Genomic DNA, 15,139 nt, shown 5'->3' with positions numbered 1-15,139 from the left:
AAAAAGGGGAACCATCTTGTGAGAGAGAGTCCAGTCAGAGAGTTCAGTCTGAGAGGAGAAGGAGTGGGAGCACGAGCTCTGTAGGAGCTCTGCTCAGAGGAGAGAGCCTACATTGAGAGCCCCAGGAGGACAGGCTGGAAGAGGACGGGAGCAGAGGGAAGGCTCCAGGAGTGAGGGGATCCCAGGGGCACGGCGAGTGCGGAAACCACCCGTGCACCCGAATCTACCAGAACATGGAGGGATCAGGCCGCAAAGGGGACCTGCCCCTAACTAGTGGAGAACTACAAGGCTCAGCAAGAAACCGGAGGCTACTGTACTTTTAGAGTGCAGCTGCTCACAACCACAACTATATCGTCAAAAAGGTGGCCGCATAGGATTCAGGGGACTGCACGTTGCCCGCCAAAATCCGAGGTTACCGGCTTGGGACACTGGTTGCGAGGCGCAGGGTAAGAGGGTGAGAGCCAGCGCAGGAAAACGACCGAGGAAGGCACACAGAATGGGGTGCCGTTATGTACTCCTGAAACACCTGGGAGATTGCTGAACCCCTGCCTTGGTAAACACAGGACGGCGTGGGAGGTTACCCTGGTACTGGGAACCTGGAGTCTGACAACTGTGACTAAATCTGAAGACTGCACCCCACTGTGTCCTAGAATTATTATCTGCGTCATCACCTGCACCACACCACACAGCAACATCTACCTCATTAAATGATCCCTGCACCGCCCTGGAGCTTAGCTCTACCTGTGGAGAGCTGAACCAACTCTGCTGCGTCACCATCAGCTCCAGAGGATCTACACCGCAGCGGTGGCTCTATATAGCCGCATACCGCAGGTGGCGTCATGAACATTTACTTTAAAAACTTTATACAGCCATGGAGTCAAACTAGTCACTACATCTGTAGACAAATTCACAAAGGAGTATAATTTCCAAAATGGGGTCACTTGAGGGGGGATTCTACTCTTCTAGCCTGTAGAGGCTATATATATGAAGTCCGCAAACTATTCTAGGAAAATCTGCGCTTCAGGAGGCAAATAGCGCTTTCTCCCTCCCAAGTCTCGCAGTATGGCTAAGCAGCACTGTACAGCCACATGTGAGGTATTTCGACATTCAGCAGAAATTGTGTGACAAATTTTGGTGCCATTTTTAACCATTTCCCAGTGTGAAAATGTAAAATCTGGGGCTAAAACAAAATTTTGATGGTAAAAAATGTATTATTTTTTCTACACTGCCCAATGGTTTAAAATGTTGTGACACACCTGTGGTGTCAATATTATCCCCTAGATGAATTCATTGAGAAGTGTAGTTTGTAAAATTGGGTCTCTTATGGGGGGGGTTCGGCTGATCTGGCACGTCAGGGGCTCTACCAATGTGACATGGCACCCTCAAACTAGTCCAGCAAAATCAGAACTCCGATATGGCGATTCTTCCCTTCTGAGCATTGAACTATGCCGCAAAAGTAGTTTTCGACCACATATGGGGTATCTGCGTACTCAGGAGAAATTGCACAACAAATTTTGGGGTCCATTTTCTCCTGTTACCCTTGTGAAAATGCAAACTTTGGGACTGAAAAATATTCTTGCGGGAAAAATGTGATTTATTTTATTTACACGGCTCAATGTTATAAACATTTGTGAAACACCTGGGGTTTCAAGGTGCTCATCACACATCTAGATACGTTCCCTGAGGGGTCTAGTTTACAAAATGGTGTCACTTGTGGGGGTTTTCCACTGTTTAGGCACATTAGAGGCTCTCCAAATGTGACATTGCGTCCGCTAATTATTCCAGCAAATTTTACATTCAAAAAGTCAAATGGTGCTCCTTCCCTTCCGAGCCCTGTCGTGCGCCCAAATAGTGGTTTTCCTCCATATATGAGGTATCGGCATACTCAGGAGAAATTGAAAAACAAATTTTGGGGTTCATTTTTTCCTGTTACCCCTTGTGAAAGTAAAAAAAATTTGGGTGCAAAAATTTTAGTGAAAAAAAGTGAAATGTTTATTTTTTCCTTCCACATTCCATGATTTCCTGTGAAGCACCTGAAGGGTTAATAAACTTCTTGAATGTGGTTTTGAGCACCTTGAGGGTTTAAGTTTGTAGAATGGTGTCACTTTTGGGTATTTTTCTGTCATTTAGGCCCCTCAAAGTCACTGCAAATGTGATGTGTTCCCTAAAAAAATTGGTTATGTAAATTTTGTTGGAAAAATTAGAAATCGCTGGTCAACTTTTAACCCTTATAACTTCTTAACAAAAAAAAATTATGTTTCAGAAATTGTGCTTATGTAAAGTAGACATGTGAGAAATGTTATTTATGAACTATTTTGTGTGACATATCTCTCTCTGATTTAAGGGCATAAGAATTCAAAGTTTAAAAATTGCAAAATGTAAAAAGTTTTCGCCAAATTTCCATTTCTTTTCACAAATAAACGCAAGTCAGGTCAAAGAAATTTTATCACTATCATGAAGTACAATATGTCACAAAAAAACAAACAGTTATTTATGAGGTAATAACTCTGAATCCGTCAAAGCGTTCCAGAGTTATCAGAGTTATTACCTCATATAGTGACAGTGATCAGAATTGTAAAAATTGGCCTGGTCATTAATGAGCAAACAGCTTTGGGGGGTAAAGAAGTTAAAGACCGAGCCTAAGAACACATGTAGCGTTCCAAACGCGCTCAGTTTCACGACTCTCTTGGTTTTATTCTCTTTCCAATAACATCTATATACTGTACGGTAGATTTACAACTATGCCATGAAGTATTTTTAAAGTGACGAAATGAAGTTTTTTCTACATTTTACTGCCGAAGTTGGATTTCTATCTTTTGTCAAAGAGATTATCCCACAATCAAAACTAATTACCTATCCACAGTGGCCTATTGGGACCCACACAGATCTCAAGAATAGGGTCCCAATTCTCCAGATTGAATAGCGGAAGCGGGGTGGTTGCACATGCACACTGCTTTTCTGTTTACCGGCTATGGGACTAACAGAGCTAGCCAAGTGCAGCACTCTCAAACAACCTTCTTCCAGCCATATGGCTACCTATTCTGTGGATAGATGATGCATTTTATTTGTTAGACAACCCCTTAAAGTACATTGGTGCAGCAACTAAATGTACATTTGCTTCCAAGCTGCATCATAGATTACAGCTTAAAGTTGTATGTCCCAGCATCAGGGCACCAGGTGATCAGTTTATTATCAGAAGATAACTTTAAATCTTATATACTAAATTCACAATCATTGAATGTTTTATATTAGATGTTTGACAAAATAATCTAGCAACTCAGAATGTATATTCCCATATCTACACATTCCAGTAAACCACTTCCCTTTTCTGGCTTCGCATTACTGAGACAACAGCACTACGGATGTGACACATAGGTAGTTCCCCAAGGACAATACAAAACACATGATTTCAAAGACAAACTGAAGGACTGTACTCTCCACTAGGGGAATAAAGTAAACTATATGTCGTAGTTTACAACATATTAAAGGGTTTGTCCACTACTCAGACAACCCCTTGTCAATCCCTATGTTGCCCCCTTGTAAAATAATAACACCTATACTCACCTCCGATGCCGGCGCTGTCCCAGCATTATCGGCACTGGCTCTCCCGGGGATTTCTGTGGCCAGTCAGGGCTGGCTTCCCTCTCCTCATCTTCTGACAAATCAGATACATCCAGAGGAAGCGAGAGCTGTTGTTATGTCCCCCAGTGTTATGTCACGCGATCCCCGGGAGAACCCATGCAGACACCACTGGAACTGCACCGCCACCGGAGGTGAGTATAGGTTTATTATTTTACAAGATGGAAACAGAGATTAAGTCGATGTTGTCCAAGTAGTAGACAACCCCTTTAAAGTAATGTTTAAAATGTACTGTATGCCTACTAATACACAAAAAATCATATGTGCCATTCTGTTCCAGTACCTTGACTGCTGCAGCCAATCACAGGTCCCAATGGTCAGATGACAAATTTGTAGTATACTACACCTCATAATTCAGAAATCCCTTTATAAATAATACACAGCTTGAATATCTCAGGCATTTGAAATCAGCATGTCAAAGTTTCACTGCAAATTGCACTGCATAGGGTGAATACGGTGGTAAATCTGCTGTATTTCCGCAGCGATATCAGAAACATAATCCTATGTTTATGCACAAAAATTCTTTCCCTAAACCCTTCATACAAACATCCGGGGTCACATTTACTAGATACATCTCCTACAGTTTGAATTATCTATAGATGACAGGACTTTTCGGTTGACTTCTGTCTTGTGGAGCCATCTTTGCTGTTATCCTATGTATGATGTGATTGCAGGCTTGTGAATCCTTACAGCATGCACACTACGCGCTGTGAGTATTCCTCGGTCCTGGTGCCGGGAGCAGAGGGGACTTGACTGCAAGTATGGAATTTGCATACATGTGATCACAGGCCGACTAGACGTGAGCGGCCTCCCTTAATGCAAGTGCATTGAATGAGGCCAGACACGTCTAGTTCGAATGTGAAGTTCAGAAGTTTGCAAATTACATACTTGGAGTCACATAACCACCCGCACCCAGAGCCGGCAACGGAGAATTCTTAAAGCGTGCAATGTGCGTGCTGTGAGGATTCACAAGCCTGCAGTCGCACAGAGTGACTGCAGAACTGTAGCCTAAGGCCAGACAACTAGAGATGAGCGGTGTTCGGTGACAATTTAGAACAGAAAGAATAGAGCATCACACTCTTAGATAGATAGAAACATGTCAGTCACATATATAATAAATACAGTGACAGTGTTGGTTACTGTACTTGTCATTTAGTGTTAAAATAAAGAATTGACGTGGGGTTCCCCGTAATTTTAGTCTCTAGTGGAGGTTCAGCAGACGGCTGGGGCAGATGTTTGAAGCCTGGGAAGGGGGTAATACCCACGGAGCTTCCCAGGCTACTAATATCAGCCCCCAGCTGAATACCTAGCCTTTACTAGCTATTAAAATGGAGGCCCCCCCAAAAAATGACGTGGGTTCCCCCCTATTTTAATAGCTAGCAAAGGCTAGGCAGACAGCTGGGGGCTGATATTAATAGCCCAGGAAGGGTGCCATGAATATTGGCCCCCTCCCAGGCTAGAAACACCAGCCGTCAGCCGCCCCAGAAATGGCGCATCCATAGGATGTTCCGTTTTTGGCACGACTCCCAACGGGGATACCACTACGTCTTGTAAGGAAAGTGTTCTGAATGGAACCGCCATTCTACCTAAAAATATTTCTTTTTTTAATTTTCTTGTCACGACGTCTGGGTGTTGGTAGGCTGATTTTAGATTTTTACTCCAGCCTTTCTTGATTTTAGAAGGGCATGACATGCCTATATCTGTGTCTCCTTCTCCTTTTACTCCTCCACCTCTTTTCTTTTCGCATGACTATATGTACTTGTCACTTTTCCATGTGTTAGTTGTGTCTTCTGAGCAGTTTGTCAGCTTTTGGACTCCTTCGAAGGTGTTTTCTATGTGTTTTCGTTTGCCTGCCATTGGTTTTAACGGTGTTCGACGAACCGTTCGGCGAACATGCCGGTGTTCGACGAACCGAACCCGAACACTACGGGGGTGGCTCAACACTACAGACAACCCTTTAAAAGTTACATAAAATGGAAACACAGTTTATTGTAGTTTCTTAATTTATGGAGCTTTGGCACAACTTAATTTTTTTTAAGATTTGGGAAACCTTATTTTCAGATGTTACATTACCTGCTGGCTGTCCTTATTTTGATTTGTGCAAAAGATCTTATAGTACAAAGTATCCAAAGAGTTACTGGAATCCAGTCTGTCAAAACAATGCCGATCTAAAACCTCCAAAGTGTGCAAAACTCTGCTAATAGTAACACCTGAAAAAGAACAAGGAATAAGTCAGCTGTGCAGAGTTTCAAGCCTTAAAAGCGTTGCACCGAGGTGTAAAGTTTCCATCAATCCATAGAATACTTTCTGATGGAGGATTATGACAGCAGGTGATAACTGTAAAACTTGACACAATCCCTTTAAAGGAGTTTTTCTCTTTCAGAGATCTTCTGTCTACAGGCACAGCTAATTATATAAAAACTAACTTTACTTTCTTTCCAGGGTTCAGAAATGTCTCCACCAATGCCCCGGTTTCTGTTTGGCCGCCACGTTAATTTCTGCAGCACTTTACAAACATTGTATCCATGAAGCCACTATTGCGACAAGTTGACCTATGTTAGATTGTACCCAATACTAATGACTTACCTCTGTCTGTGCCTACGCCGCAAATAAACTCATTTAATACTAAAAGAAATGCTGGCCATATTCTGCATTGTGCGTTTGGGGGGAATGGCAACCTCCAAAGCATTGTACTCTTGTAAAGGTTGTGGACTGTACTGCAGACTTCAGACAACAATTGCGTCATGTGTATTGTGTAGTGTGTGAATAGTGTCCTGCATCTGTGGTAGTGTTATACATAATAATGTCAGTTAGGTCCACTTTACCTGCAGCGGATTCTTGGCACTTATCGAAGGACCACCGGACTTCCACAGCCTGACCTCTTTGTTTAATCTGTTGTTCAACTTCATGAATTTTAGCTCGAACCTGAAAATGATTAAATTCTTTTGATTGAAAATTTCCAGAGGTATTATGATTTGAGTTACAAAAAAATGTATAGGACAAATATCACATTCTCTCAAGACCTTATAAAAAATTATTTTTGCTTCACTATAGAATGAGAACACTGGTATACAGTGATTTTGGAGCCAACGATGTCTGAACGGTTTTATATTAAGTTTATGGTACTGATTAGGAATATGACTTCAGTTTCGCCAGATTGGCTCTAGTTTCTGAAATATTTAATAATTAATTACAGTAGAATTCTGGCTTCAAAAAGTTGCTTTTATAGCATTGTAAGCCTATAAATTGAAATACAAAATAATTATATGGGATATTTCATTACCTAAGACACTGTTAAAGAGTCACAAGACCCAAAGCTATTGCATTTGTTATCAAACACAAGTTTCATTGGGGAATCATTATTTTCATGGATGACATCTCAAAAACTAGAACCAATTCAGCAAAAATAATAGTTCTGGAATATTAAGGTGGCTTTGACTAAAGAAGGCCATTACCAAAAGACTTATGAAGGCAAAACTTGCTGAAATTTCTAATGGACTGGCTGATCATCTTCTGTGCATGAGATTTTCTGTTGACATTGATTAAGCACGTCAGAGGGAAAAAGAAATTGGACATGTTGAACTTCAACATGCCCACTCCTTTGTCCTCAAGAAACAAACTTCTGCTATGGGTGTCTGGTTGCAATGTATGTCACCTCTCCCTAAACCAAGCGTACATGTGTGTAGGCTGGTGTGGTTAGGAATAGTTGCAGCAGAAAAATATTGGGTCTATCCAAACTAGACAACTCCTTTAATTATGAGTTTGGTAATATTTTTTACCGCAACGTAATCAAACATTAGTGTAAAATGACTAATAATGCCAAACACAGACAAAATAATAAACATTTTCTAAATCTGGTCGACATAGAAAAATATAGTATACAGCAAGACTGTTTAGCATGGCTATATTCATCACTGAATCTTCTGACTGTATCACCTCAAAGCCTTACTACCTAATGAAGATAATGTCATTTATTTTAGTAGTGAATGCAAAGTTTCTAGTAGTAAACCATAGGAATTTGCCCCATTTAAAACAGTGATGCATACCTGTTGGTTAAATGGTGAGTTTCCACCAGGCATCGGCAGGCTGGATGGGGCAACCTGAAGAAGATCCAGTGGAGAACCTGGATTTGTGTTTTTACTTTCATTTGTGGAATAGTTCCACACCAAGGCACTTGGACAGCAAAGGGTGATAGTCTGCAGAAAGCAATGTTATTGTGAAATAGTTTATGATACTTGTAAGTTGTAATGCTGCAGTTTATATTGTTTATTAAGTAATGACAGATCATATGCAACACATACAGTCTGCCCAGGGATATAACGAGCCAGAGGTGGAGAGGGCCCGCCAGCACCTATTTTAGCTGGATGTGCATCCGAGGAAGCACATTCAGCTGAAATGCATTGCAGTGCAGAGACCAGCTGGGCCCCTGTGCTACAATACAAGCCGACGGCCAATCAGAGTCATTTGTCATGCGCTGCCTATCGCTTGCACGCTCAAGTCAGTTGCTGGCTACAGAAGAGGACACCACGCGGTGCTGGAGCTGGGGCAAGGTGAGCAAGATCTTTTTTTTATGCGTTAAAGAACAGTGGAAGAACAGGGGACATGTATACCAGGAGGGGAAACATATATACCAAGATGGGGGACATATATACCAGTAGGGGGAACATACAGTATATACCAAGATGGGGGACATATATACCAGGAGGGGGAACATATATACCAAGATGTGTGACATATATACCAGGAGAGGGAACATATATACCAAGATGGGGGACATATATACCAGGAGGGGTCCAGGATGGGAGACATATATACCAGTATGGGGGACATTTATACCAGGATGTGGGACATTTATACCAGGATGGGGAACATTTATAACAGGATGGGCCCAGAATGGGGGACATATATATATGTATCCAATCCTGGTATATAAGGATGGGAGACATATATTCTGGGAAGGGGAACATATATACCAGAATGGGGGACATATATACCAGAATGGGCCCAGGATGGGTGGCTTTACTACATAATGGTGGAGGGAGGCAACACGTATGTCCTTCTAAGATTAAGAATCCTATAAGGACCCATACATCTGACCAACATGCGGTGGGGGAACCCAGGTCTAAATTTTGCACCAGGGCCCATCAGACTATAGTTACATTTCTGGGTCCGCCTGTCCACAAATATATATAATTGAATAATACATATTTACCATAGTGAGCAGGCCTTATTGTTATAACCAGTTAGTTAATTACAATAGTAACTTATCATGTGGACTGATTACAAAATTACAACTTGTAACTGAACAAAGCATCTATAAATCTATCTAGGCCCATAAGTCAGGGGCGGACATACCATTGGTGGAATCTGTGCAACCACACAGGGACCAAAGAGGTAAGGGGGCCCAATTCCACCTCCAAACAGATGGAATTCTGCCGGATGATGAGCTATTGGAGTGCAAATGGCTCATATATTTTGTTCTTGCACAGCGGGTATTATATATAATATAGATACAACAGTCATTTTGGCATGACCGGACCTGGAGGGAACTCAGAGTTCAAATCCCCAACTCTTAGGAAGGAAAGCAAGAAAAAGCTATGACATCTAATTCCATAAATTTGTAGACTTATTCAGGAGCCCCACTTATACAGTGAAGCCACAATTGTATTCCAGCATTGTTAGAAGTAAATTTCTTTCCCTCCCTAAAATAAATATCCATTATCTGCCTCCTCAGAGCTTCTAGATAAAGAATCATTTTCTTGCATGTTTGCTGGAACCAGTTTTTAAATCCTTTTTACACCTACATAAAAGTGCAAAGTCCTTGAGAAAAAAAGTCCAAACACAAATGCTGAACTCATAAATGAGGCCAAAATAAATAATGTTTCAGAGGAAAATCTTCTTATACACTGATTTTGACTTCAGATTTTTTTTTCATTCGAAAAGATACATAAAGATTTTTTTTTCAGGATTTTCCACATTCTGAAGTTGGATTAGTTAAAAAGTAAAAACGGTAATGATAGGGCACAACATCAAATCCCATACAAGTTGTGCATTAATAAAGAAATGTGTGAGATTTGCCTGTGACTGCAATCTAAATTGCGTGACTAATTTATTATACAATTTATTTGTGAGTTGTGTTTGATTAAGGATTTTCTCTAACCAAAAACATTAAAAGAAAAAAATGCATGGCCCGATTCACATCAAGACCGTGTTTTTTCACCCTGATCTTCATGAGGGAACATGCTCCTGATTAGTGAAGAGATACTGGAGTGAGATTTCTGTTGTATGGAACCCCACAGCTCGTCATTAATTAGTACCTGATTTGAATGAGACTGTAATGAGATTTCTGGCGTGATACATGGGGTTGCACGCCACTCATCAGACGCTCCAGATTTATGAAGAGGCGTAGACCTCCGTGCACCACACAAGAGATCTCATTATAGTCTGGCACTGGAGTCAGATTTCTGGCATAGGGAACACCACGGCTCGTCATGAATTAGATGAGCTGTGGCGTTACTCCCCCGCCGCACCCTCGTCCTGCCCCAGCTCCGTCCATTTCGGTGGAGCTGGGAGAAACTGGCGTGAAAATGCCAAAAGTCACAAAATTTAGGTGCAACACCAAGTTGCGCCTAAATTTTGTGACTTTTCAAAGCTTTTATGCCACAATTCTGGTGTGAAAATTTTAATGAATCAGGGCCTTTGTGTTTCACATACAGTTATATGAAAAAGTTTGGGCACCCTTATTAATCTTAAGCTTAATGTTTTCTTAAAATTGGTGTTTTTGCAACAGCTATTTCAGTTTGATATATGTAATAACTGTTGGACACAGTAATGTTTCTGCCTTGAAATGAGGTTTATTGTACTAACAGAAAATGTGCAATCTGCATTCAAACAAAATTTGACAGGTGCATAAGTATGGGCACCCTTATCATTTTCTTGTTTTAAATACTCCTACCTACTTTTTACTGACTTACTAAAGCACTTTTTTGGGGTTTTGTAACCTCATTGAGCTTTGAACTTCATAGCCAGGTGTATGCAATCATGAGAAAAGCTACTTAAAGTGGCCACTTGCAAGTTGTTCTTCTGTTTGAATCTCCTCTGAAGAGTGGCATCATGGGCTCCTCAAAACAACTGTCAAATGATCTGAAAACAAAGATTATTCAACATAGTTGTTCAGGGGAAGGATACAAAAAGCTGTCTCAGAGATTTAACCTGTCAGTTTCCACTGTGAGGAACATAGTAAGGAAATGGAAGAACACAGGGACAGTTCTTGTTAAGGCCAGAAGTGGCAGGCCAAGAAAAACATCAGAAAGGCAGAGAAGAAGAATGGTGAGAACAGTCAAGGACAATCCTCAGACCACCTCCAGAGAGCTGCAGCATCAACTTGTTGCAGATAGTGTCACTGTGCATCGGTCAACTATACAACGCACTTTGCACAAGGAGAAGCTGTATGGGAGAGTGATACGAAAGAAGCCGTTTCTGCAAGCACGCCACAAACAGAGTCGGCTGAGGTATGCAAAAGCACATTTGGAGAAGCCAATTTCTTTTTGGAAGAAGGTCCTGTGGACTGATGAAACCTAGATTGAGTTGTTGGGTCATACAAAAAGGCGTTATGCATGGCGGCAAAAAACCACAGCATTCCAAGAAAAACACTTGCTACCCACAGTAAAATTTGGTGGAGGTTCCATCATGCTTTGGGGCTGTGTGGCCAATGCCGGCACCGGGAATCTTGTTAAAGTTGAGGGACGCATGGATTCCACTCAGTATCAGCAGATTCTTGACAATAATGTTCAAGAATCAGTGATAAAGTTGAAGTTACGCAGGGGATGGATCTTTCAGCAAGACAATGATCCAAAACACCGCTCCAAATCTACTCAGGCATTCATGCAGAGGAACAATTACAATGTTCTGGAATGGCCATCCCAGTCCCCAGACCTGAATATCATTGAACATCTGTGGGATCATTTGAAGAGGGCTGTCCATGCTCGGCGACCATCAAACTTAACTGAACTGGAATTGTTTTGTAAAGAGGAATGGTCAAAAATACCTTCATCCAGGAACTCATTAAAAGCTACAGGAAGCGACTAGAGGCTGTTATTTTTGCAAAAGAAGGATCTACTAAATATTAATGTCACTTTTCTGGTGAGGTGCCCATACTTATGCACCTGTAAAATTTTGTTTGAATGCAGATTGCACATTTTCTGTTAGTACAATAAACCTCATTTCAAGGTAGAAACATGACTGTGTCCAGCAGTTATTACATATATCAAACTGAAATAGCTGTTGCAAAAACACCAATTTTTATAAAACATTAAGCTTAAGATTAATAGGGGTGCCCAAACTTTTTCATATAACTGTATGTGTTCTATCTGGGTTCTATTTGTACCCAGTATGAGTATACTCTATATACATTCCAAGGAAAGGAGAGGCAAGGTTAAGAAAGAAAGGGAAGGAAAATAAAGGAAAAGAAAGGGGAGGAAAGGTTAAGAGAGGAAAGGGGAGGAAAGGAAAAGAAAGGAAAGGGGAGGAAAGGAAAAGAAAGGAAAGAGGAGGAAAGGAAAAGAAAGGAAATGTGAGGAAAGGAAAAGAAAAGAAAGGAAAGGGAAGGGAAGGAAAAGAAAGGAAAGAGGAGGAACGGTTAAGAAAGGAAAGAAAAGGGGAGGAAAGAAAAAAAAGGGAAGGGAAGGAAAGGAAAGGGAAGGTAAGGGAAATAAAGGAAAGGAGAGACAAAGAAAAGAAAGGGAAGGGAAGGGAAGAAAAGGGGAGGAAGGAAGGAAGAGGGGAAGGAAGAAAAATGTTTGATTTTGATCCAATGTGTGGATCTAAATTGCTTGTTCAAGTTGAACAATGCACAGCACACATTGCATGTAAGACAAAACAGATGGCACACTTGATTTGTCATACTTTGATTTTTGCAAAATGCAGCATGTCACTTCTTTCAGCGTTTTTGCAGCGTTTTTCACCCACTAAAAGCAATAGGTAGCGCAAAAAATGCGGGAAAAAACGCAGGTATCGGGTTTTGCTGCGTTTTTGGTGCCAAAACCTGAGGAATTTGAATCAGGTTATTTTTTTTTGCACTAAACCTTATTAGCAAGCAAAAGAGACAAATAAACAGTGACAAAAACACAGTAAAAACACACCAAAAATGCACCAAAAACTCAGGGAAACCTGCTTTTTTGAAGCAGCTTCTTTACTGCCAAGAGAGCAAGTTTTGCCTGTTGAAAAATAAACATCAAAAACGCAACGTGTGAATATAGTCTAAAGGTCCACCACTAGATAGCCTAATCATCACTATACACAGCAGGATATTTAACATGGCAGCATACCTGTAACATGCAGCTAAGACCATACACTAATGGGCGGTGCTGTGGACATGTCTGGTAATCGGCACACGGCAGATGGACAGAATTGATGACTGGTCCTGAAGTACTGGAAGTTGGAGCTGACATAGGAGGATTGTTTGGCCCCATCATTACAATGGCTGAATGTACAATGGCAGGAGCAGCACAATCACTCAGCAGTGCAGAAAGGCGTATGGAGCAGAAGTAGGCAAGACGTCGTGACAAGTACGCTGATTGTACAAATTCCTCAGAGTGCTAAAAAAAAAGAAAAGATAACTGTAAAACCCGCATGTTTCAGTAGATATTTGTTGTAGAAATACTGTAGCAAAAAAAGTTGAACTTGTTGGGCTATGTTCACATACAGCGTTTTTGCAGCATGTTTTGCTGTGTTTTTTTATTCAAATAAGTATATCTCACTCACACTTTTGTTCTTTCTTCTTCATTTGTCCATCTGCACCTGTGTGGTACAAGTGTGGCATACGTGTGACAACCGTGTGCCACATCAGGAGCACACGTACCGGCGCCTGGGATTCAGCGTACAGTTAGTGCTGATCCCAAGAGCCGCATGCTGCACGCTGCCCTCATCATTGTTCCCTGCTGGCGCTGCGATCAGCGCCAGCAGGGACAATGTTGGGAGCAGTAGTGTCTGCTCCCGCAGTGTCCAATTGTAAAAATAAGAGTAAAATAAAAAAATTCTTAAACTCACCTGTCCTAAGTATCCCCTGCTGTAATCCATGTGACCGATCACGGGCAGAATGACTCCTGCAGCTCCGGGGCCGGGGAGAATGACTCCTGCAGCTCCAGGGCCCACTCGCTGGAGAGAGTCATTCTCCGCAGCTCCTCTGCATGAGCATTCAGGTGGATTACAGCAGGGGACATCTTCAGACAGGTGAGTATAATGATTTTTTTTATTTTATTCTTATTTTTACAGTTGGACACTGCAGGAGCAGAATACTACTCTCATCATTGTCCCTGCTGGTGCTCATTGCAGCGCCGGCAGGGAACCATGATGAGGGCAGTGTTCAGCACCCGGTACTTGGGAACAGCGTTAACTGTACCGCTGATAACCAGGCCTGGGTACGTGTCACACAGATGTCATCCATGTGCACGGGTGCGGAACGTTTTGCGGCCCGTGCGACATGTAAAAAACAGATATGTCAGCGTTTTTTGCCCACAGAGACACAGTCCATGAAAACACACTGATCTGCACAGACCCATTCATTTGAATGGGTTTACGTGTGTCAGTATCTCCAGTACGTGTGAAAGAGCCCTTATGCTGTGTTTCTGGTGAATAAAACTAACTTTATTAAATGTACTGTGAACAAGTCACACATGCAATCCTCATGCAAATTGCTGCAAAAAAACACCACAAAAAAACAGATAAATCTGTGTTTTGAACGCAGCATTTTTACTGCTAAGAGAGTAGGTTTTGTATGCAGAAAAAAACATTGCAAAAACACTGGTGTGAACATAGCCTTGTGGTATCATAATATTTCACACTTTATTGCACACCATTATTATACTAAAATTTACAACTTTTCATTTTGAAAATTGGGTAGAAAAGTGGGTGCAGTCAAGTAAGTTGTAAGTCAGATTTATGAATAACATAAAAAAAGGCATAGAAAAGTCATAATTCTCTCTCCAGTAGGAAAATGGCACAAATATTGGTAGACACCACTCCAGACAGAAATGTTCGTGTAAAGATACACCAAATGTATTCATGAAATTGGTTCAAATAACGACAATAAAACTGATTTAAAAAATTCCTCTCATAATAAATTGACCCCAAAAGTTGAAAGAACATGGACTTTTGTGGCTTTTCCATTTAAATTAATGTATTTTTGGAGTAAAAAAAAATTTCTATAGAGTTTAATTAACCCCTTCACCCCCAAGCCTGTTTTCACCTTCATGACCGGGCCAAACTTTACAATTCTGACCAGTGTCACTTTATGAGGTAATAACTCTGGTAAGCTTCAATGGATCCCACTGATTCTGGGACAGTTTTTTCATGACATATTGTACTTCATGATAGTGGTAAAATTTCTTTGATATAACTTGGGTTTATTTGTGAAAAAATTGGAAATCTGGCAAACATTTTGAAAATTTAGCAATTTTCAAACTTTGAATTTTTATGCCCTTAAATCAGAGTTGTGTCACAC

General features: G+C 41.2%; 1 protein-coding gene across 1 annotated transcript in view; it reads right to left on the bottom strand.

Annotated features, from left to right (window-relative positions):
• The window catches only part of MED12L (mediator complex subunit 12L), a 981,938-nt gene that overhangs the window by 860,589 nt on the left and 106,210 nt on the right, over window positions 1-15,139 (bottom strand). Inside the window, exons 8-11 of the mRNA XM_073674721.1 lie at window positions 12,966-13,235; window positions 7,686-7,835; window positions 6,465-6,564; window positions 5,713-5,849 (exon numbers count right to left, since the gene is read on the bottom strand). Of these exons, the coding sequence (XP_073530822.1) occupies window positions 5,713-5,849; window positions 6,465-6,564; window positions 7,686-7,835; window positions 12,966-13,235 (657 nt within the window). The remainder of the gene's footprint in view (window positions 1-5,712; window positions 5,850-6,464; window positions 6,565-7,685; window positions 7,836-12,965; window positions 13,236-15,139) is intronic.

Source organism: Phyllobates terribilis, unplaced genomic scaffold (genome assembly GCF_046119375.1).
Source record: "Phyllobates terribilis strain yellow unplaced genomic scaffold, ASM4611937v1 Scaffold_3__8_contigs__length_932513732, whole genome shotgun sequence".
Taxonomy (NCBI): Eukaryota; Metazoa; Chordata; class Amphibia; order Anura; family Dendrobatidae; genus Phyllobates; species Phyllobates terribilis.
Note: the sequence above shows the minus strand (reverse complement) of the source record. Positions and strands in the feature narration are given on the sequence as shown.